The sequence below is a fragment of the Euprymna scolopes genome, chromosome 20 (genome assembly GCF_053919585.1).
Source record: "Euprymna scolopes isolate OS-2025 chromosome 20, ASM5391958v1, whole genome shotgun sequence".
In the NCBI taxonomy this organism is placed as follows: domain Eukaryota; kingdom Metazoa; phylum Mollusca; class Cephalopoda; order Sepiida; family Sepiolidae; genus Euprymna; species Euprymna scolopes.
The window spans coordinates 64,194,444-64,219,777 of record NC_136501.1 but is presented as its reverse complement, the minus strand read 5'-3'; the positions used below and the strand labels follow the sequence as shown (position 1 = coordinate 64,219,777).

Here is a 25,334-nt window from a genome sequence, read left to right as displayed (position 1 = left end):
TCCCTAAGTTCATAATTCAGTTTTTGCAGTATATATTTCCTGCTCCAAACATGCATAATTTTATATACATGTAGTGAAGCCAAGACTACTATTTCTCCATTACATGTCTCTTTCTCTCTACTCTTCCTTTTCCCCCTTCCTTCCTCCTTTCCTCAAAAATGTGACCAGAGGTTGTAACCAATCAGGACGGAGAACAGTTCTGGTGGGAAAGACAAAAAGAGAGATACAAAAAGTGTTGGAAGCAAAAAGATGGAAACGCGAGTGGTTCCAGAGTCAGGGGACAAAAATGAAAATCATGAACTTTCTATAACCCGATACCACTTGTACGCTGAAATGAATATAAAACCGTTTCGTTTGGAAGTTCCTTTGTTTCTTTATTATTATTTCCAGGTCGGTTTCTACTCCTGTCTTATTAATTTCGACGACTCCCCAAAAGGGGGACCCGCCGAAATGGTGACCTACCCAACAAGAATTACATTATGGTCACCGCCATATACATAATTCTTGTTTTTTTTTTTTATTTTAATTTGTATTGAATAAAGTTAGGTTTCAGTATAAATAGAATTGTTTTGTTTTTTTTGTTTTTTTTGTTAAGAAAATAACGAATTTTAGTCATTAAAATCCATAAAACAATGAAATGTTTATTTACTTCTAACACATAAACAACAATCAACTTTTCCTTTGGAATTCTTATTTTTCTTTTTTTTTAATTAATATTGAATAAGTTCAGTTCCAATATAAATCGCGTTCCTTATTCTTTTTTCAATGCAATCTTAAAATTTTATGTTTTTGTAAAAGAAGCTCCTATTAATTATCAACAGTCTGACTGTACTGTTCAACAGGTCATGCTTACTAATACTTCATGAATGACGTCATTTTTCAGTGACTAGACCTGTTTATTTACAACGACCACAGCAAACCTATTTTGTTGAAAGGGAGATAACTCTGTTCTTCTTCCTCTCATTCAAGAGTCAAAGGCAATTTTCCGTAAACACATCTTTTTTAACGCTAGCAGACAGGTAAGCGTTTATTTTTTCATAATAAATTACTATCAGTTCGTCGACAAAGTTTAAATGTGCACGGATCTTAAGGATCCATTTAATTTGTAAATAATGAAAATGATTCAGTCGACATGTTGAATTAACTAACCATAATTCGTTTTAGTCACAAAAACACAAGAGTAACATATCTTGTAAATTTGAATCATTTTTCATAAAGTTAAATCTATTTTCTTGTTTCTTGTAATACTAAATATTAAGAAATTCGAAAATACTTCAACATATGTTATTTGGGTTCTCCTGTTATTTGATAAAAGAAAAAAAAGTTATAAACAATTTAATTACGACTGATTTCATTGTGACCATCTTTTTTGTTTATGTACGCTTTCAGCGTCCCAAACTTTGTTTCCAAAGTGCGATTAATCCATTTGTAGTTTTTTTTTTAACGTTTCGTAGCAATTTAAAGAATTAATTTAATTTTTTGCTACTTTAAATCGATCAAAGAAAAGTCAATGAACGAAAGAGGGAGGAGAAATGAATAAAAAGAAATAACTCCTAAGTCACAAATACAAGGAAGAAGGAAGGATCCACATTTAAAATTGGTAAAACTAAGGTTCCTCTTTGTTATAATAACGAAATTCAAAAATAGAAATATTGAATTCTAATAAAAACCAATGGTATTTACTTCATTGTCGTATCAGTATCACGGTAATGAACATATCCAAAAATTACGCGAAACGATAGAAAATTAAGGGTTTGTATTACTGTACACATAGATTCGAAAAAGTTGTCAAAAAAACAAATATATAACAAATAAATATTATCAAAGGCAAGATAAGTTACTTTTCTACCAAACTGGATACATTTTTGTTTTGTTTTTATTCAATGTAACATGTTTATTCAGCTCGAAAAACACGCAGTGTTTACCGATGTATTGGAAAATTCAAAATGGCGGCCGACTGTCTCTTTAACACGGTAAGTTTGGGAAAAAGATGTTATAAATAATAAACTAGACGAAATACTATTAAAAAACAACCGAATATATGTCAACTTATGTCACGGTAACATATATTGAGCGAATTTCTAACAGTATTTTGTCTAGTTTATTATTTATAATACCTTTTCCCAAACTTACCCTCTCCGAGAGAGAGTCGGCCGCCATTTTGAATTTTCCAATACATCGGTAAACACTGCATGTTTTTCGAGCTGAATAAACATGTTACACTGAATAAAAACACAAAAAATATATCCAGTTAGGTAGAAAAGTAACTTATCTTGCTTTTGATAACATTTAGTTGTTATATATTTGTTTTTTGACAACTTTTTCGAATCTATGTGTACAGTAATACAGACCCAAAATTAATTATTAATGAAAATACTCTTCAAAGATAATTAGCGAAAATTGAGTTTTGTGGGGGGTGGGGGGGGGCTGGAGGGAAATTTGCTGAGAACGCTCTGTTTTACGGTTGTCTTAAAAATGGAACGAAAATTTAAAGTTTGTTCCGGTACATTATTACATTACATCCAACTCATCGTTCACATTCGACATGTTAACTTTTATGTTTTCGGGTATGCTGACAAGGTTAGGGGTATCTATTCCGAAAGCCGTTCTTAACATAGGCAGGGTGGGGGCGTTTATTCGTTGTAAACATACCCGAAAATCTATAAAAGTCAACATTTCCAATCTGACCAGTGAGTTGGGCATGTAAAAATTGTGAGAAATTAATCTCACAAACTCAATACTCTCTGGCTGAGGCAAAAATTATTCCACAATTACAAAACCATACCTTTAAACTCCAATTTTATTCAGTTATAACATCAAAGAAAGGTTATTGGTCCGGGAACAGTCCTTGCAAAACGGTGGGCCAGTTTTGCCTCCCAAATTGGGAGCCAGTAGTTAACTCCTTTTGTTGGAATGGTAGCGTGGTTTTCCTTCGAAAAGGTCCATGATAATTCATGGTGTTCTCGACAAGAGTTCTGGTGCCTTAAATTAGGCATAAATCGAGTCCCTTGTGACACTAATTGAATTGAGAAAAGTTCAAACATTTAGGTGATATAAACGTGATGAAACTGTTCAAATGATGCCATCCTCTAATTTTGATATCTTCGGCACAATATAAAGGTGTCTTTGCTTGTAGAGATTTCAAGTGCTTTTTCACCAAACATTTAAGTGATTTAAACATTAAGAAATTGTTGCGGTTCTATTCTCAATAAGGCATTCTTCTCGGAGCCGACTTTTTGTGAATCTCGCTCTTGCCGGAGGTTTTTGTAGACTGAAAAACAAATGGATGTTTACAAAAAAGGCACCAAGTAATTATCTTGGCCCATACAAATTAACCAATCACAAGGTTGCCTACAAGAAACGTGCGTAGACGGCTTAAAACATGAAAATGACATTGTAACTGGAATTTCTCACAAAATATACCAAAAAGGTATACCAACAAAGAGGGGGAGTAATTATTTTCTGAAACTAAAAATATTTGACCAGTTTAGCGAAACTTAATTTTCGCTAATTGTCTTTGAAAACTGTTTTCATTAATAATTTTGTACCTTATTGGTTTTCCTAATTTTTGGATATGTTCATTACTGTTACATGACAATTAAGTACATACCATGGGTTTTACCATTTTTCTCTATTATAACGAAGACGTGCCAAAAAATATTCTAAAAGGGATCAATAATAAATCAAATTGTTATATTTTCATTTTCTTACATCTTTAATTGCAATGTAACTTAAAAACCTACAGACCCCAAAATATTATTTTGAAAAGAGCTTAGAATGCTGAAAACGTACATAGTTAATATAATGATGTTGGCAACCTTCTGTTTTGTGAGATAATGGCATTATGCACCTAATCTGGTGCACTACAATGTCTTTTGTAGCTATACAGTCCAATTCTGGATCAGGTAAAGTCAATGTTAGGGATAGTGGGGCGGGTTAGGGTAGACTGCATCCTCTGTCTCCTGTGGGTTCTTTTTTCTTCCCACCGTCCTTCTCTCTGCTGCTGATTTGATATTTGCTTGCCAGGCAGCACGATCAGATATCTCTGACTCAAGATCTGCTGGCTGAATGCAACACATCTTCATGTCTCGCTTGCAAGTGATATATCTAGGGCTACCGCTCTATCCCTGGCTTTGTCTAGTGTATGGTATATATGTTCAGAGATTACAGTTAGGATATCTGCTGTAAAAATGGGCTTGCCTAAGTCCATATTGATTGTCTGTCAGGAGTTTAGCAGCTGTAAGATCATGAACAAGAGCTTGATTAATTATAGACCCAAATATTTTGTCGAAAAGCAGGAGGAGGCTCATGGGGCGATAATTTAATAGGTCAGTTTTTTTGCTAAAATTCTTGTAAACTGATACCAAAGAAGCAGTTTTTCGGCAATTAGGAAAATAAGATTTGTTAAAACATTTATTCTAAAGTTAGGAAACGACTGGAACAACCTCAGTGGAGCATTTTTTTAACAGTATAGCCAGGATGAGATCGGTACCCTCAACCCATCAAATAAAAATCGACCCAATCCAATTGCATTGGCACAAATGGTACTCAAGCACCTCTAAAGTGCTCAGTTTTAGGGGATGGGATGTGGCGGGAGTGGGGAACAGCATTCATTGCCCTAGTCAAGAACAAGATCGACCACTGGGTGTTTCTGTTGAGGCCCTGTGATTGCACCTCTGCTCCTGGCTAATAGGCAAGGAAGGAGTATGAAAGCCAAGTGATAGACAGTCTATCTACTCCTTAAGCAGTTTAGGTTTGCTAACCGGTAATTTGTTTGAGTCACCAGCTCTAGGAAAGTCGTCATCCAGGACTGAAGAAGCCTTCCTCCCCTTTTTTTGGTGCCAAGACATATGAGGTCAGTAACACAGAACACAGGTTTAGCTTCAGATTTTTCCTTCTAGACGGATGGCCTGAGAAGATCTATGAGTCCATCAGCACTGAGAGGGTTAGCCCCGCACCTGGGTCCTAAACCAGGTATTTCTGCAACCCCGTATGGTTAGTTAATGGGTTAGGTATTAAAGGTTATAAATCTACTGAAAAATTACACTCCTCAAAATAATTAAAGAGGACATTACTATGCTTCTCATTTCATTGTTAATGGAAAAGGGGATAAGTAAAAATTAATTCACTGGAAGCAACTAAATTTGCAACTAAACTTGGTTTGAGATGGAGGAGTTAATACTTGGTTAAAATATTGTTCATATGTTTGTTTGGGAATAGGATAACATGTTAAAGTATGATTAAATTAATATTAAGAAATTAAAATTTAATGCCTGAACTCTGGATATTTAAGACGATAGTAAGGATAATAAAATGTATCTATTCAATATAAAGTAAAGTAGCAACATATCTATGATTTGAAGTACAATTCAGTGCAGGTATATCTGCAAGTATAAGCTATGGCGTATTCAGTATGTATAATTTAGTATAAATAGAAATATGAACATATTTACAGTAGATATGAACATATAGAAATTGTAGATATTAAGTATATTTCTTAATAAAGTTCTGACTTTTAATGAAGAAAGATAACTTCACTTTTTGTTTAAAATTCGGAATTGTATTTTGCATAGCAGAGTATCGGCTCAGATTTTTGTATTACTTTTTGTTTTATTTCACCCATTTAAGGGGAAGAGAGATATAGATTGCTATTTAATATCACTTTAATTCTAAGTACAAAACTATGGCTAATATAATATGAAATCGGATAGGATGTGCAATCTAAATCACATTTTAAAGTTTACAGTTTTAAAAATGGTGAACAAATGAAATAAATTTTGAAATTAACTTCTAAAGATTAGGATCAGTTCCATTAAGGAACCATTTTATTATAAGTTTGAATGATACAATGCCTCCAACCTCTACTCTGTCAGAAACTTAAAATGATACGTTTTTACAAATGTTTTTGCACTAATCGGAAAATTTGACATCTAATCAATTTCAATTCATTAAAAGAAAAAAAAAAATTAGAAGTGGCAGTTACTTCTCTAAATCTGCCAAAATCGGTTTTGAGAAGTATCTTAGCTCTAATATCAACTGATTTCCTCGACTGCAAAATAATATTGTCCCACTGTAGCTGTTACTATGGTATTTTTTGTAAGACTATAATAAAAAATGCAAAATATGGCACAAGTTTTAAAAACTATGTAAAAAAAATGGATTTTCAAATATTCTTTTTCTTTCTTTTTTTCTTTCTTTTTTTTTTTTTTTAAAATATATTTTCTTTTACACTGATGGTTCTTTCTATTTTTTTTTTATTTACTGCAGCAACAACTAAATTGAATGGGCTCTGACCAGAGTAGCTTGCCAGCCGGTGTGCCAGGAAGTAATCTTCGGTCTCAAAGAGATGAAGATATTCCATACACGACTTATTCCATTAGTAAACCCATCGATGGAGGTCCGTATTTATATTGCTTTTGAATTTTATTATTAAACTAACTTTGATGCCCGATATTGCCAGGTGTTTGTAGGTGTGTGTTGAGCAAAAAAGAAGTGGTAGTAGGCAGGCAGGCTCGAACTTGTGATGCAAAGGCGGAAAAGTGGAGGTGTGTGTAAGAATGTTGGTTGAGCAACAAAAAAAAGAATTGCAAGCGCAAAAAAAAAAAAATCAAAAGTGGTAGTAAGCAGGCAGGCCCAAACCCATACCATGAAAGAGGAAAAGAAAGTGAAAAAAAAAAAAAACGTGACACATTAGCGTCCATCACCAAACCGGAAGTGACGTAGGTTTAAATTAAGGCTAGACAACCGAAAAGAGGCAATGACTTTCAAAAATATCGGCAATAAAGCGACCCCTCCCTGTAGAAGATGCCCGGTTGAGGGTGAAGGAATTAATTTTTTTGGCCAATTTTTTGATATTTGTCGTCCAAAGGGTCGAGTCTCAAAATGATACCGATCTTGTGAAAATCCGTCGCCTCTGTTGAAAGTTTTTGCAAGACATACAAACATACATACATACATTTAAACAAACATGTGAGATTTATATTATAGACTAGCGGGGGTACCCGGTGTTGCCCGAGGTGTGTGTGTGCTCTTAAATCAAAAAGAAACCCGGGGGGGGGGGTAAAAAAGTTTTGGTCAGTTGGTAGGATCGAACCTAAAACTCTGAGGCGAAGTTACAAAATAAAATGTGAAAAAAACATGACAAGTTAACTGCTCGGCCAGCCAGAATGAGTTATTGAAAGAAGTTTGAATTTATTTAAGTAAGAGAATTGACAGGTGCTCGCACTTAATGATGTCAAGTGGAAGTCGTAGAGTTAACATTTTGTGTGAGCGTTACGACGACGACATAAGCAATAGCTATTCAGCAGTTAACATTTTCTGCAGGACAGTTTTTAATAAGGTCAATAACCCGGTTTGTTTGTTTTTACCTAACTTTGGGGAAAACCAGCTCCCCCATTTATTAGGGGAGCGTCTCGTCTTGAAATGAAAGCAACCGTCTGATATGACGACAGTAAGCCAACATTGACTAAACGTTACATCGCTTTCTAGAGACCATTGGCCGTGGGCCAGGGATTCGAATTGAGTTTCCCTTTTTTTATACCGAAAAACAAAAGCAATATGAGGCGATCCCAAAATGTTGAATATTTAAAATATTTCAAAGTCGGGCAAATTAAATAGATGGGCAACTAAAAACCTTATGATTTCGACGTGATATAAAAAGTTTTAAAAATGAGCGACGGCCTTGAGAAGCCACCGAAAAATATCCTTTTGTGGACATACACAAAAAGCGAACATACATACATACACACATTTTCGCTTTTATATATATAGAAGATAACATGCATACTAATTGGGGAAAAACTAGAGAAATACTTGGTTAGAATTCGCAAAAGTCAACAGATACATGAAAATTTTTGGTTTTTGAAAGCATAATTTTTGTCTTAATATTATGTACATATGAAATAAAAATCACCCAAAAGTGTATGGAAAATACATAATGGTTCTGGTACATCGAAGGAGATAGCATATAAATCTGGTATATTTTTGAGAATGTCTGGCAGTAAATACTTTTTTTGTCAGGACTAAATTAAACCGTGTTTGGGATGCGAATGTTTCACTTCATTAATCAACCAACAGCATTGCAAGCTATTCAGGGACAGGCTTTTGGTATTATAGCAATGTTTTGTTGAGCATCAAACTGCGCTTGTGCTTTTGGTGTTTCAATAGTATTCGTTCATTACATGTAATTTATGTTTGATGTGTTAACAGGACCAGAATTTCTATGCTGTTTTCCACAGGACTAATTTTTTTACATGTTCATGACAAGGTTTTCTTGCAATGTTTCATGACAGTGTCATTCTGGTGTTTTCTGAACAACAACAAAAAAGAGTTGTGGGTTTTAGACCATCGTTTCCAATTTGTTGTGCTACAAAAAGAAAGTTGATTTTTGTTATGGAATATTTCTTCAACTGATAAACTATAAATGATTGGTTTGATCGTGTTTTTTAAATAATTTATATTTTTGACAATTTCTCTGAGGATCCCTTATATAGCTGCTTTGGTTTATTTTCATTTGTTCATTTGATCTGTTATTGCTGACTAATGTATGATTGGTGCAGATCACAATGAACAGTCCAGAACCAGATGTTCTGAGTCGGCACTATCCAATTTTGTCCCAGAAAATCACACCAATCAATCAAATGATCACTTGATATTAATCGGCAGCCACTCATTCACGTATGTGTCTTATTAGTCATCCATCCTTTAGACAAGTGATCTGACACATTTTTTTCAATTTGTCAGCCGAATTGACTGTATCTCATATTCTTGTTGCTACACGTCGCTGACTCTGTTGGTCCAGTGGATGCTTGCCATATGGTACTCTATTGCATGCTCAATGACCGCCAACCTCTGCCAAGTGCTAAATAAATTAATCAGTTATCATTAAGGACAACCCAAAGGCTTCCTTTTCATTGGCTATTATACAGGGATGTAGGGGAGGATGCTACTCTTTTAAGATTTCTCTACTTATCCTTCATTCTTACCTTATAATGTTGAGTGTTTAGCAAGAAGACATAAAGTACCATTTTTTATTTTTACTAAGATGTCACCACTTGCCAAAGGCCACTCAAGGATAAGGGTTAAATGATGGACAACACCATGATAATTGGTAATGATAGTGGTGATCGGGCAGAATTTGATTATTTAAAAATGTGGCTCAATAAGAATTTGTTTATATTGGATTTGAAAATGGTCATATTGTAGTCAGCTGAAAAGCAGTCCCACTGTATTGCATTCCATGGGCAGTTTGAGTCTTTTATATGATTTGCTTGAGAATTGAACCCCAGTCTTCCAGCCTACTAGTGAACACTTTAAACATTATGCTAAATGCATTTGATTTGTTTTCAGAGATTTAAAATTATTTTGTTTTTTGGTTCAACTCATTTTTCTTTTCATAATAATTTTCATAATAATTGTAACAATTTTTGTCTTCAAATTCTTTTTTTTTTCTTAGAATCTCCACGTGCTTCTCCTCGATCGCATAACCGGTATCGGCAATCACAGAAAGGTGACCGTGAAGGTACGCCCAAGCATGACATAGTTGTCGTCACTGAAGGTGGGCCTATGGAGAAGGACCCTGATCCTGAGCTCACCAAACTGAATGCAATTCCTGTTTTCCATCCTGTGATTAAGCGTTCTGTAAACGGCAGTCGGGGAGAAATTGAATTTATCGAGAAACTTGACCATCGACAAGTGCTGTTGCTCTGCTTACGTTACCAAGAACATTTGAAGCAGTTATCAGAGGCGGTGGCTTTCGATCAAAATGCTCTTTGTATACGTGTAAAGGAAGTAAGTCGTTTACTTTTCTTTACATTCTGATTATCTTAAATATTTGTCTGCTAATACCATAGAAATTAATTTTCCTGAGAAGATCATGTCAGACCTTGTCAAAAGCCTTGGATATATCAAGCGCTACCACCCTAGATTCACCTGCTTTATCGAATATATTGTAAATACATTCTGAAATGTCTTATAGGATATCTGCAGTAGAATGGCTTGCCTAAATCCATATTGTTGGTCAGGAAGGAATTTAACATTAATCAAGCGATGCACTATCACTAGATTGATTAATAATTCAAAGATTTTAGCAAAGAGTGGGAATAGACTAATAGGGCGGTGATTTTGCAGGTCAGTTTTTTCATCAGAATTCTTGAATACTGGTACCAGAGACAATTTTTCATCTATCAGGGATACAAGATTTGGCAAGGCATTTGTTGTAGAGTTCAGATAGAACAGGGGCCAACTCAGCAGAGCATTTCTTCAAGACTACAACACAGACAAAATTAGATCCACATGTGTTGGAGGTTTTTATGATATCCTGGACTCAAGAAGAGGTGCTGATCGTTGTGGATATATGAACTGCGGATAGGCCTTTATTTCTTCTTCTTTCTCTCAAATCCATCATTATGACTTTTGTTTTTCTGCCAACTCGTCCTTCTACCTCAGCTTTTCTGTATCATGCACTCATGTTCATTCTTACAGTTTGACCAAACCAAAAAGTTTATTTTGGTCCCTCGATTTATTGGAGAGGGACCTATGTTTTCAGTGGCATCCATGCGTCCGGACAATTGCCAGATGACCGTCCATTAGTTTTTCCTGAAATTTTGTCAAAAATTCTATTGCAATGAATACATGTGCACAGTAAAAAAAAATTGTTTTTGCAAAAATTCCCATTGCGTCCCCAGGGGCTCAAAAGAAGTCCAAAATGGCCAAAAAATGACACATTTTGCCCCATTACTTTTGATCCATCCATTAGATTTTTCTGACACTTGGCCAAAATCTGGAGCTCATTGTTCTTAATATAAATCCAGTATGAGTGATGCTGTCAAAATTCTGGTTTGTGTCCCCGGGGACTTTCAGTGCTAAAAACGCCCCTTTTTGTGGCTCTTTTTCATATTTCTCAACAAAAACTTGATATGTCTGACTATGTAGTGGTTTTTCACGGTGATCAACTCAAATATACATGTGTTAAGGCCTAAGACTGCACTATTATCCATTTTATACTGGGATTCGGCATCCTCAGGGGCACTCAAAAGAGGTAAAAAATGGCCAAAAATTACACTTTTTGTCCCATAACGTTTGATCCATCCATTAGATTTTCCTGAAACTTGGCCAAAATGTGGAGGCCATTGTTCTTAATATAAACTCAGTATGGGTGACTATGGCAAAATTCTGGTTTGCATTCCTCTAGGACTTTTAGAACTAAAAAAAAAAAAAACGATGCCTTTTTGGAACTCTTTTTTCATATCCCTCAAAAACTTGATATGTATGTCTATATAGTGATTTTCCATGGTGCTGAATTCAAATATACATGTATTAAGGCGTGAAACTACACCGTTTATCCTTTTTTTACTGGAATTTGGCTTTTTCAGGAGCTCAAAATGGGTCACAAATGCCCCAAAATTGCAAAACATGACACTTTTTACCTCTTTTGCTGCATCCATTAGATTTTTCTGAAACTTGGCGAAAATGTGAAGGCAACGTTGGCCCTTCACACTTCTCACATTCATCATTTCTTCACTATTTTTTGTGGCATCGTCTCATATGCCGCGCCAGAGGGAGACCATGTACGCGCAGCTTTTTTTCTTTTCTTTTTTTTTTTTAATTTATGCAAATGAAATAATGCAAGACTCCTGGAAAGTCCACAGTTACATCCTCTATCTTGTATATTGCTACCATCCATTCTATGCCTGGCGTGAACGCAGCCTCAAGATATTATTTTACCGCATTTGTTTCAACTGAAACATACTTATGTATTTGGGTATATAAAGTTTCAGAATATATCTGCTTATGGGGTCTATCTCGAAAATTCTAGTCATAGTTTTCTATAGAGGTCCGACATGAATGTAGACCGCATAATATTACAACACCATCTTTGGACAGGACAGATACTACACTTTCATCATAGTATGAAGACGAAAGAAAGTGTATTTTAGTTAATTTCGTTAATTTATTTATTGCAGACTATTATCCTCATCTTTCTTAGATGTTGTTTCACAACATTTCGGCCAACTATTCGTCTGACCTTCATCAGGTGGTAACTGCAACGGGATAGGAACTCCGAATCTCCTAACTGCATTCTCAGCAATTCTGCCATCCATAGTTGTTGTTGTCTCCCCACGTTTTGGCCAAGTAAGCCTCTGGCTGGCTTTGGGTAGGATTGAAACTGCTATCTTCAGACAATTCTCACCTGGAAAAAATACGGATGGCAGTGATTGCTGAGAATGTAGTTAGGAGATTCGAAGTTCCTATCCATCGCGGTTACCATCTGACGAAGGCCAGAGGAATAGTTAGCCGAAATGTTGTGAAACAACAACTAAGAAAGATGAGGATAATAGTCCGCAATAAATAAATTAATTAATAATACTCATCTCAATAATGAATTCCAATTAGATAATATATATATAATTTCATGTTTGATAACAACCAAGAGGTGATAGTGGCTAAGTGGTTAATGATATGAACTGACAATCTGGGTGTGCCCAATTTGAATCCGGTTTGTTCCACAAAAACATTTTCATTAAGGGATGTTGGCAACCTTCACATGGTCTCTCTGATACATACTCAATATCTTTCTAGAGAGAATTTTGACCAGGAAGATATCAGGAAAACGACTTCCAACAATAATCATCTCATTCATATGAAATGAACGATGCTCAACAACAACTGCGATGTGAGATATAATGTAAAAAATTACCTTTTTATTGCATGTTTGATGATTCAATTTTTGAAAAAGGGGTGCAGGGTGGTAATATCCATGTGATCATGGAATTACCATAGCATATTATTGAATAATTTGCAGGTTGCCCGGTCATAAAATACAAATAAATATTATATTTTAATTAATACTGAAACTGAGGCATGTGCATGCGAGTATTATGTTTTTAGAAAACAATTCGCTTCTCGTAAGTATAAAAAAAAAAAAAAAATACTCGAGCTAAGATCGAAACCTAAAGACAGCGAGTCAAGTATGATAACCATTAGGCCAGCTTGCCACAATCTTTAAAAATGTTTTTAAACCTACTTATTCTTAACATAAGGAATCTGTTATGAGAACCATTCATGCATACGCATTCATGAAACAGTTAACAAATATAAAAATCCGATGGCTCCTGCGTGCCAATCTTTCAATTTTGATCCCTTAGTAGTTTTTTTTTTTTTAGATGAAAACCGATTAAAAAGTTTTTCACATGTCTAAATACCCTATATACCAAATTTCAAATCTTTAGATAAAAAATTTGAGTAGATAGGTTAAGAAGTGCCCTCATACACACACATATTCTCTCTTTTAGATATAGATTAACGGGGGGTGGGTACCCGGCGTTGCCCGGGTGTTTGGAGGTGTGTGTGGTTTGGGGTAAATCAAAACTCCAGGGGGGGGGGGGTAAAATAAAAAAAAAAGTTTTGGTAGGTGAGTATGAGGATCGAACCCGAACCCTTGAGGCGAAGTTGGAAATTAAAGTGTGAAAAAAAAAGTGTGCAACGTTAACCATTGACCCACCGCGAGATACTAACGGAAACACGTTTGAATTTATTTAATTACTTAGATTTGGCAGGTGCACGTTTTAATGACTTAATGAGGTCAACTTTGACTGCGGGATAGTATTTCACTTACTGCGGAAAGCTTTTTTATTTTTGTTTCCCCAAGATGTTGGTGGGGGGGGGGGCAGCTCCCCTTGTCCAATTTGAATAGCAATTGTTTGATATAAGGAAAATATTTCCACATTGATCAAATCTGATTGCTTTCGGACATTTCCGCCGATAGACGGAAAATACCGCCAGAATTAGTGTCACTTTTATTATAGGAAAAAGACTAATCCACATGCGTCGAGCGACAAATATTGAATATTTATCTTCCCGAAGTCGAGCAAATTAAATAGACAGGCGAGCTTCGTTGTTAACTCGGAGATATTATAATTTCTATGTGATATAAAAAGTTTTAAGAAGTTGCGAGCCGGCCGACCGCTTCTCTGAAAAAAAGCCTTTCTTGGACATACACAAAAAGCGAACATACATACACACATTTTCGCTTTTATATATATAGATTAGCAGAAGCTTGTGGAAATTTCATGGTGCTTTCTGCATCAATCTATAATTTGCTGTTAATAATATTCTTTCTGAAATGATAAATGTCGTTGAGCGTCAATATTATTCTTTAAACAAATAAAATGGCTTTTTAGTTGTTTAAAATATTGTAGCAATTTAATTCTTCTTAAAATAAATATTTTCGTCATGAAAATAATTGTAGCTAAATAACATTTGAACAAATAAAACAAATGTCACTCTTTCAAATGTTTTTATGTAAAATTGTACTGTTTTGACAGGATGACATGATTTGATTTGGGAACAATTCATTTTAAAATTAGTAAAGTCGGCATTGTTTATTTTAATGATCTCAGATTAATCATAAATCAGCAGCTTTGGTGATCGAACAATCTCGTATTTTAAATGTGCGTGAAATGTGACGACGTATGTATAAACATGAAATGCTTTAGCATATCATTATATATATCGGTAACGTTTTGCTTTTTTATTCATCTAATTGAGTACAGCTGCTTAATCGACACCCAAGAAAATATCGGGACGTACTTTCATCAATGGCGAGTTTCACTGAACATTTCTGTCACCGGCGAACAGTCACAAGTTTTGCCTACGATCTAAATCTACAAAATGATTTTTTTCTTTTCTTTTTTTTTTTTTTTTTTGTACTTGCGCTGTTTAGGGACTGTGCTAAAATAATAATGTTATTATTTAGAAAACCGTTCTTAACATGAGGAGGAGGGGGGCTTTGCTAGAAAGTTATTCTTAACATGAGGAGGAGGGGGGCTTTGCTAGAAAGCCATTCTTAACATGGAGAGGGGATCTTTGTTAGAAAGCCATTCTTAACATAGGGATGGGGGGTAGCTTCACTAATTATCTGTCGCATGTATTTTATTTAGCTTTCTCTGTTCATAGTCAGCACTGCTTACATCCTGCCCTACATCATGCATGCAAATCTTTGGGTGTCCGTTAAGCAACGTCACCTCTGAATGTTGGGTTACTCATTTCCATCCAAACATTAATGCTATTCTTTCTTTTCAGATTGACTGTTTGATGCACGTCTTGTTGAATTCATTGACTGAACGACAACGGAAATTTGCCAAGTATGCAGAACAATTTCAGCGTGTTAGTGAGACACTTTCGATCTTAAATCGTGTCAAAGGCTCCATTGACAATATTATACCTAAAATGGAGCGATTGAATCAAATCTTGCCAGAATCCGAACAGTTGGAACCCTTCAGCATGAAACCATTAACTTGATTCATCATTTCAATGTCCATTAATTTCTTTTTCTTTTTAAAGTTCGTTAAGGCTTTCATTGTTCCAGAATTTTTGAGATGAGCATTGATAATTTGTTATTCGTATTATTCAGACTACTGTTCTCATCTTGTTCTCACAACGTTTCAGCTGATGTAACTTCCAACTTTCTTAAGGATTGCCATCGAACTCAGGGAATCTATATGGAATATCTAACAGAACTCTTTAATTAATCAATAGGGGTAGATTTTTCTTGTTCTGTCAGCCATGACAGGTCAGAATTTTAAGTTTAATCTGAGTTAGTATTGCATGTTTTATTTATTCGCTTCCCCACGAAAGCAAAGTTGTTTATAATGTGGCGGGAAAACCAGCCCCCCTCCAAAAGGGGGCACTCTGGCAGTATCCAAATAAATAGTAATTGTCTCAGTATGAAGGGTTTCCCCTACATTGACCAAGAACAAATTACAGAACAGATGCTACCCGACCCGAATTAGTACTGCATATCGTGAGGATTGAACCTTCGATTTCCAGAAGAATATCACTTAAAACTGATTACTTAATACCTCATCTGTTGCACCAAATGCCCGTGTGGATAATTGTAGTATAAATTTTGAGAGCCTTAACCATAATCTTGTAACAGTCTTCTGGAAGTTGAAGGTTCAATCCTCATTACGGACAATACTAAAAATAAAATAAAAATTATTTTATTTGGTAATGGCCGACTGAACAACAACAATCTACTTCTGTGGATTTTTGTTTGAAATTCTGTATAAATTCTTAATGCACCTGAAGAAGACCAAAGGATACTTTGGTTGAAATGTCGAAATAACATCAAAGATTAGAACAATAGTCAAAAAATCCAAATAAAAGAAATTAAGGTTTTCATGTTGAAACTAAAGAAAAAGCTGCTTTCAATTTGTGAAGTACTAAAATAAATGTGATCAATGAAGATAAGTTCAAATTAACATCTTCAAAATTATGAAATATTTTTTTCTTTTCTCTTTTTTTTTTTTTTAAATTTGAAGGCTTAATCGTATTTCAGAATATTTTCAATTGGAAACATTTAGATGTTTTCTTTTTTTTTTGCTTGCTTGTTTTTTCTTTCTAGTCTTTATTTATTGAAATCATTTTGGCTAGAAAATTGAATCACCCAGAAAGAAATGTTCTCTTCAAGAAATTTTTAATTTTTCAATAAAAGAATATTTGGATTAAAAATGTTATCAAAATCTTTTTTTTTTTTTTTCACACATTTTTAAATATTTTATTATGAACTTTCAATGGCCCATTTGGTATAATGGTTCATTAATGAGCTGAGAGACCAAGGTTTAATCCTTGATTGAGTTATACCAAAGACTCTAAAGATTATACTTTTATCCCATTTGCTAAACAGTCAACAATATAAGGTGAGAATTATAAGGTAAGTAGAGTAATCTTGAGAAAGATGTAGCGCCCTCTCCTGTATCTCAGTAGCTAATAAAAAGAGAGCCTTCGGGTCGCCCTTGGCTATGATAAACCATTTTACTTTTACTTATCATGACTTTAACACACACACACACACACACACACACACACACACACAGAATATGTAAAATTTGAATATATATTTCTTTAAGATGTTATCGAAAAGTGTTTTGCTGGACCCAAGAGGGATTGGGCTCCATTTTTATTGAGATTGAGTAGGGTTCAATGTCATTTCTATACCAGGCAACTTTCTTTTTTTTTTTTTTATTGGGGGCAATGTGAATTTTTAAATAATTGATATAGCACTTAAAAACGGGGTGGGGGAATTCTCATGTGAGATTAATTTGAAGTTTTTGTGTGTTTTACCTCTCAACAATGTCGCTTGACTTCAACGATCTAATAGGAATCAGTCTATCAGCATGATTATGGCATTATGATGGTAAATCATTAGAAAAAACTCAGATTTTGATCATATAAGAACAGACAGAAGCATATTGGGTTTGTGTTCCTTGATAGAAGTGCTGGTTGAGTTTGAATAAAATAAAATATGTATTACGTTTGAAGCCAAAACAACGCATTATTACAAAATAAACATTTATTTTGTTTGAAATTTATAAATATATTTTGAAGCTACACTTCATCTTCAGTATGTCTTTCTTTTTTTTCTATCAAGGAACACAAACCCTAACGTGAATTCTGAGTGACCAACGCATCGTTCCAACATTTGAAAAGACCACTGTAAAAACAACAGGCTTTTACTTACTGATCCAACAACAACATGGCAAGAAAAAAAAACCCGACACACTAAAGATGAAGTGTAGCCTTAAAATATATTTATAAATTTCAATATTAATTTCAAACAAAATAAATGTTCATTTTGTAATAATGCGTTGCTTTGACTTCAAACGTATCTAATACGTATTTTATTCAGACATAAGCATAATTTGATGATATGACAAAGATTTCATTCGCTTGAGTTTTAAACTTGGATGGTTTTTTTTTTGGTTTTTTTTTGTAAAAGACGACTTAAAACCCTATATTAAGCCCACCATATTGAACAGTGGATTGTTTTTTTTAAATTGGAACATCTTTAGATGCATAGAAACATAATATTGTGCACGCTAACATTATTTTCATGCAAAAAAAAAAAAAGAAAAAAAGTAAATCACCTACCATTGAATATCATTACCTAACTCACATTATTCTTAATGACACAAGAGAAAAAATATCTATTATAAAAAGGGCAAATGTCTATATACATCCAGATAAAACTTGAAAAACATGCAAAATTAGTCCTTTTTGGTCCCCCCCCCCCCCAACAAAAGGAGGGTGGATCTGTAAATTCATCCTTGTCCGTTCGTCTGTCCGCACTTTTCTCAAGAACTACGCCTCAGAATTTTTTGAAATTTTGCATAAACACTAAACATGATATGAGTAAAAAAGTAACAACGGATTTTCAGAGAAAACTCCGGTTGATCCCCTAGGGGTGCCTTTCAGGTTAAAATGGCTAAAATTGACACTTTTGTGTTTATCAAAAGAAAATTGATGCCTTGAATTTTTATAAAACTTTCTGAAAAGTTGTAACTAACTGATTTCTATATAATTTTGTTTGTCTATACGTTGCGATAACTCTTGAGTGTGTCCTAGGGGCTCTTTTAGGGCTAATAAAAACATTCCATTTTTTTGGAACTATTTTACCAATATTTGTCTAAAATTTTCTGTGTATGTTTATTTAGCAGTTTTGTATGGTGCTGAACTCAAATTTAAATAACATACTTTGTTATAGCTTTTTTTTTTTTTTTTTATGTAGTCTCATCTGAACAACTAGTAATATGTAAACATTTTTTAAATTTATGAACAAAAAATTAAAAAATCACCAAAGGGAATAACTCATATTTTAAAGAACACAAGAGTTGCCTCCCTTATCACTTAAATTTTTTCTTTTTTTTTTTCTGTTTAAAAATGTTCTAAAAATTAAAAATCGTTAATGACTGCACTGCATCCAGAGTCGTGTAGCTACAATTAGTATTTTATATAAATTTTCAGCGAGATGTATATATAAAAAAAATTCTGTGCGTGTACATTTCCCTACCAAACTACTCTGCCAATTTTCAGTCTACAGACTCGAGATTTAACATAAGGGGTATTGAAATTTGTGAAAATCTTTTAAATCGGTTTTGAGCCAGAAATTTGGCTGTCAAGGGGTCAAAGTTCAACGACTTGATCTTTGAAAATTCTACCAAACTTCTTCACCAATTTTGGGTCTAAACACTTGAAATTTTAGATGTAGGTTACTTGGACATGGATCAAACTTTTTAATTTGATTTAATGTTAAGGGGTCAAAATTGAGGTCAAAGTTAAAAAAAAAAAATTGATTTCTGCGGTCTCTACCAAATTACTCAGCCAATATTTGGTCTAAACATTTGAAATTTTACATAAAGTGTATTCAGACATAGGGCAAACTTTTTAATCGTTTTTTGGCCGAAAATTTGGCTGCCAAGGGATTAAAGTTCAAAAATTTGACCTTTGTGGTCTCTAGCAAACTATTCAGCCAATTTTGGATTTAAACATTTGAAATTTTACATAAAGGGTATCCAGATATGCAGCAAGCTTTTTAATCAGTTTTTGGGAAAAATTTTGGCTGCCAAGAGGTCAAAGTTGAAAGAGCTGACCTTTGCAGACTCTACCAAACTCCTCCACCAATTTTGGGTCTAAACACTTGAAATTTTAGATGTAGATTACCTCAACATGAGTCAAACTTTTTAATATATACATACACATATGCACATAAAGTTAACAATACATAGGGCCTGAGCAAAGCCGGGCTGAACTGCTCGTGTTAAAGAATGTTAAAGACAAGAACAAAAGAAGAAAAAATTCATTTCACTTTAATCATATACAATACAAAATTATGAAAACGAATATCAAAATTTCTTTATTTCTTTGAAGCCATTCTCTGAATCTTTCATTTTAGCTTGAAGGTGTCGATGGTTTAAATATTTAATCCTCCTTAAGAAAAAGAATAAAAAAATTTATTTCAATAAGCAATTAATTAATAGTAATAAATAAAAATCATCTGCATGTCACATAGAAATGAGAAATGTATACAAAATAATAGAAAAATATTAAAAAAAAGCAAAAAATTATTTATTGTTAAACTCTTCTTTGACTTAAAAAATTTTTTTTTTTTTTTTTACATTTTCACCCCAAACAAGGCACATTGCCACTTTGATGTAGGGGCTACTATTGGGGACACGACTCGCCATCGAACTATTTTCAAGATTATGAGGACAATAAGCTAGGGCAATACTGGTTGCATGTTCTTGGGGGATGGAGCGAGGTGGATTCTAAATTTTTAGAAGGTTGTACAGATTTTAATGCAGCTATATGGAAATTAAACCAAAAACTTATTTAAAGTATTCGTAAAACACAATAAAATCAAATAGGATCTCAATATGAGTTATCCAACAGTTGAAGTTAAATGAAATCTACAACTTCTGAGTGCTCAGCACTAAGGGCTGTCACAACGATGCAAAGATATTCATTGTTGGTCTAGCTTTGAATGATTTTCTCAGGCAGAAAAATGAAGTCGAGCTTATCAAAGCTGTGGTTGAAACATGTCTTGATGTTTAGCTAAATCTCTATTGCTACTATTATATAAAAACAAATTTGTCTGTGTGTCTGTGACTTCATTCCCTATGGACTCAAAAACGGCTGGGTCAATTTTTATGAAACTTCACACAAAGGTACTTTATGTGCTTGGCAATATTCTTAGATGAGATTAGTGTCGGAATATTCAAAGATAAGTATCGATAATTGATAATCAAAAGAATCCAATGAAAGAAGCAACAGGCGATTTTAACCAAAGTTAACACCTTACACAGTCTAACATCACAAGTGCATTTAAGAAGTTTTATACCACACAAGCTGAAAGACCCAACATATAAAATCAACAGTAGGTTCTTTGATATAACAGGTACATTCGAAATGAATATTTCTGTTTAAAGCATTATTTCACAATGATACTTGACTTTTTTCATTTTAAACTTAAATTCCAGCCATTATCAACACACAACCAGTAATGCCAGGTATATAAATTCAACAACAGGTTCTTGACAAGTGTGCGTTCTAAATGAATGTTTCTGTTTAGAGCACAATTGAAGCATGTTACTTGACTTTTGCATTTTAAACTTTAATGCAAGCCATTATATATAAAATAATTTTATAAAATCACCCGTAGGTTCTCTACAGTGCAATGTAGACTACAATGTATTGTGATTTAGTTACTGCGTGATGCATGTGAGGTTTCCTCCAGGTGCATTGTGATGGGTCCCCAATTAGAGCAGACAATCAATCGATTTGATTGAAAAATGGGCTACTTCATCGATTAGGATGAAATAAAAATATAGGAGCATGAAATATTCATTGATCATCATTCACTCCCGGGCAACGTCGGGTCACCCTGCTAGTGTTTGTATAAATAAAACTTTTACTTTATATAAATATCTGTTTATTACTGAGCACAATTAGATAAATATGGTAAAGATTCTTCAGATTTTAATCTGCGGATACAAACCTTACTTGAATTATTTCGCTTCAACGAAACGAAAGTGGACACTTTTTTAAACGTCCCTTAATAACATTCATCCAGTCCTTACGTTTATGTTAGACAATGAAGTTCATTTTACTCTTCCATTTTTCAATGTTTCCAAGACTTCTTTAGGCTTTTTTTCATTTCTGTCTATAATAAATCTGCGTTTATTGGTCTTTTATACACGTTGGAACTCTTTTTGTCACACAAAACAAAAATTAAACTTAATTTAAACTAGTGTTGAGACGATTAATCAGAATCGGAATCAAGAATCGAAAAAATCAGAGCTTTTTGGGGTATCAGAATCGGTATTGGAATCGAAAAAATTTGAACCTATTTTCCGATGCCAAAACCAATTCCTTAAATTATCTTTTTTATTTGATTTTGGGGATCAAGTAAAGAATAGATACCCTGTGTCAGAAGACGAGGATTGGTGCACATTTCAAGTGACACCGGTGGTTCGACCTAGACATTGGCGTTGGTTGTTTGTAAACACGTCAAATAGCAGACATGGTCGAATGTTCACGAGCAATGTTTTTTAAAAATATATTTACAGAAGTTTTTAAATAAAACTAATAATAATAATAATTATAATAAAGATAAATAAATAAATAAAAAAATGAGCTATATTAATTAAAAAACATTAAAAACCGATGTTATAACTGAGAATTTTGGACACTGATCTCCCCTCTCTAAAAAAATAAATACCTATTTTTAAAAACTTTTAAAATAAAATTATTTAAACAAACTTTTTAATGGCAAAAAACATATAAAATAACTGACTTGTTCGGATTTTTGCAAATGTTTTGCGTTTTTTTTGCGACCAAGATTAATTTTTATGTACAGTGTTTTTTTTTGTGCGTTTTTAATGCAATTCAATATTTATTTAAAGTCCGATGTATGTCGGTGGTCAGTGAAGGAGAAATACTTCTAGATCGAGGCAATTGTTATGTATAATAACATCATAAGTGTAAGCAACAAGTATAAACAATCGAGATTTAAAAAATATTTTATTTTATAACTTTTATTTTTATAAAGATGAAATGTAGTATCACAGCACATAAATTTTTTAAAACTTATTTTTATTAAAAAAAAAACTTGCTATTTGCTCCACAAGGATAAATTAAATACAAATAAGCCTTTAATGTAATGAAACACAACATTTAAACAACATATATTAAAATAAATGGATGTTGTGCAGAAATTCTTAGTTATAATGTCGGTTTTATAATTAACATAGCACATTCTTTTTATTTATTTATTTATTATTATTATTATTTGTTTTATTAAAAACTTCTGTAAATATATTTAAAAAAAAAAGCACTCAGAAAAACACCCATTTATTAAAATATATTTTGTTTAAATACGTTCATTTTATTACTCACATTAAAATGTTTTGTGTAAATAAAAAAAAAGTTTGTTTTTTAATCCTTAAGTTTTGTAAATATTTGATATTAAAAAACTGTTTTGTAAATATATATTTTTTCTTTTAAATTTAAAAAAGTTTTGTAAATATTTTTAAAAAATCTTGCTCGCGAACATTCAACCACGTCTGCTATTTGACGTGTTTACAAGCATCATGCGGTTGTGTCAATGCCAAGGTCGAATCACTGGTGCCACTTAAAATGTGTGCCAATCGTTGTCTTCTGCTACAGGGTATCTATTCTTTACTTGATGCGATTTTGGTTTAAGAAACATCTTCCACTGCCTGTAGTAATAATAAAATGATAAATATCTATTAATTTAAACTTCCAGTAAGACTAAAATCTCTTGATCACCCCCTCACAAATGTATGTTTTACTTTTGAGAAAATATAGGCGCATTTAAGATGTGTTTTTACAGTAATCAGGACAAGATAACACTTTTATAATTAAATATTTAGAGATTAATAAAGAATCGGAATTGGTAATTGTATTGGAATCGGGAAAAATATTGGAATCATTCCACCACTAATTAAAACCCTTACACATAGGGCTAATGATTTGTTCGAAGCATTATCTGGATGACAAAATTAAATTTATTACAAAGATCCTCTGCAGAAATGGCTATTCTGTAGTTGAATTGTTGAAATGAATGGCTCTCGTCTTGGGGAGGCTTCATGTTTTGACAAACTTCTCGGCTTGACCTTTACTTTTGATCTATAATGGAACACATATATCAAATTCATTGCCAAGGTCGCTGGGAAAATGGTGGGATCCTTCTATCGGTCCAGTAGATATCTCACTGCTGATGCAATTCTCTATCTATATAAGAGCCAGGTGCGTCCAAGGATGGAGTACTGTTGCCATATCTGGGCAGGAACTACTAGAAAGGACTTATCCTGCGTTGATAGAGTTCAAAATAGATTTTGTAGCCTAGTAGGGGATGCCCTTTTCTCTTCCCTGCAACCTCTTTCTCACAGAAGATATGTTGCGAGTTTGTCTCTGCTTTATCGTAATTTTCATGACAGGTGCTCGTCTGGGCTCCAATCTATGGTCCCCCCTCACCAAACTTTCACGAGAAACACTCGTCTAGCTGAAAACACTACCAATAATTTCCTCCACTATCTGTGCCTAAACCTAAATGTAGATTCCATGAACAAAGTTTCTTTCTTAGCACTGCATACCTGTGGAACTGTCTTTCATTTGCCTGCTTTCCAGCTGACTACAATATGGTTGTCTTCAAGTCCGACGTAAACAAATTCTTGATGAGCTGTTCCACTTAAGTTAACAAATTTCCATTACTAACGATTACTATATTGTCCAACTTACTACTGTACACTGTTTAGCCCTTATCCTCGAGTGGCCTCTGAGCCTTGATGAGTGATGATGCCTTTGTAAAAAAATGAATAAAAATCTAATAATAAAAAATAAAGTTTCTAACTTTTACAAAATTAAAGAATCTTCAGTCTGCCTTGGCTAAGTAACATAAGCAACAGATTTGCCAATCAAATATCATTGTACAAGATTGTTATTTTATCAAGTCCACTGTTTTTTTCCACTAGACACATTTTGTCTTTAGTTCGAAAAGATGTCATACCTCCCACAATAATTCTATTGTTTATTTATGTACATGCAGTTGTGGCTTGCACTATGTCAGGCGGACATCGCAAAGATTGGACTTACGGGTCAAACACCACATTCCAGGAAAGATTCAATACGAAAATTATACACGATCTGATGTTTTGAATAGTACCTATGGTTCAACCATCTGCGAGCACCTTATAAATAACTGTGTTTGTGCCTCCAAGTTTATTTTCGACTTGTTCTCCACTCTTAGCAAGTTGTATTCGCTTTTACACTAGAAAATTCTAGAAACCATTTATATCAAGTTTTTACGACCTTCTTTTTGTAAGCAAAAAGAAAATCTTTTAGAACTTAATGTGGTTTTTATTTAATTCTTTCCATTTTTTTTTGTTCCCTGCTTTATTTCCATTATCATATTTTTTTTAACTATAATTTCTTAAACTCGATTTAGCTCTGTTGAGCAAGGTTTGAAACCGATTAGCTAGCCGTCATTTTTTTAATCTTTTAATTCATTATGTTGAATAAATTTGATCCGTATATAGCTATTATATATAATAATGTATATGTACGGCACTATCATATTGCCACACTGGTTCTCGCCAAATCACAAAAGTTAAGCAATGATGAGCCTGGCCAGTACCAGATGGGTGACCATTTGGAAAGGCTAGACACTGTATGTACCATGCCGAATTGTAGATATTTACAGGTTAATATCGAGGAACGCATTTGATTCACTGGGGGAGATGCACCTCCAAGTACACTTGTCTGGCAGGTAGGCGACAAGGTGGCACCACGTAATGATGTACCAACAACCTGCTGCAAGATGTCTTTCTGAACCTTCATATCAAGCACATGTTTGCTGCAGCAAATGGTGACATCTGAAGAGTGTGTGACACAAAGTTGCGCCTTGTGGATCACCTAAAAACTTCGTAGCTGGGGCTGGCTCAATTCAATCCTAATGAGCAAAATGTATACTCATA

General features: G+C 33.8%; 2 protein-coding genes across 3 annotated transcripts in view; one reads left to right on the top strand and one right to left on the bottom strand.

Annotated features, from left to right (window-relative positions):
- The first annotated feature begins 883 nt into the window (after nucleotides 1-883).
- Nucleotides 884-16,281, top strand: LOC145241449 (BLOC-1-related complex subunit 5-like). The gene is made up of 4 exons (XM_080104410.1): nucleotides 884-1,019; nucleotides 6,268-6,397; nucleotides 9,455-9,789; nucleotides 15,082-16,281. Exons 2-4 carry the CDS (start codon nucleotides 6,283-6,285, stop codon nucleotides 15,298-15,300), a joined length of 669 nt encoding a protein of 222 aa, XP_079960536.1. The 5' UTR covers nucleotides 884-1,019; nucleotides 6,268-6,282; the 3' UTR covers nucleotides 15,301-16,281.
- A 3,348-nt stretch (nucleotides 16,282-19,629) lies between these two features.
- The window catches only part of LOC145241447 ((3R)-3-hydroxyacyl-CoA dehydrogenase-like), a 55,053-nt gene continuing 49,348 nt past the window's right edge, over nucleotides 19,630-25,334 (bottom strand). For both annotated transcript variants that reach the window (XM_080104408.1, XM_080104409.1), the window contains one exon: nucleotides 19,630-19,767. In XM_080104408.1, coding sequence (XP_079960534.1) covers nucleotides 19,751-19,767 — 17 coding nt within the window. In that variant the 3' untranslated portion in view covers nucleotides 19,630-19,750. The remainder of the gene's footprint in view (nucleotides 19,768-25,334) is intronic.

Excerpts from the sequence above, each read along its gene's own strand:
- LOC145241449 (XM_080104410.1), top strand. The coding sequence starts at position 6,283 with ATGGGCTCTGACCAGAGTAGCTTGCCAGCCGGTGTGCCAGGAAGTAAT. Across the intron at positions 6,398-9,454 it reads TAGTAAACCCATCGATGGAG|AATCTCCACGTGCTTCTCCT; the intron begins GTCCGTATTTAT and ends TTTTTTTCTTAG. Across the intron at positions 9,790-15,081 it reads TTTGTATACGTGTAAAGGAA|ATTGACTGTTTGATGCACGT; the intron begins GTAAGTCGTTTA and ends CTTTCTTTTCAG.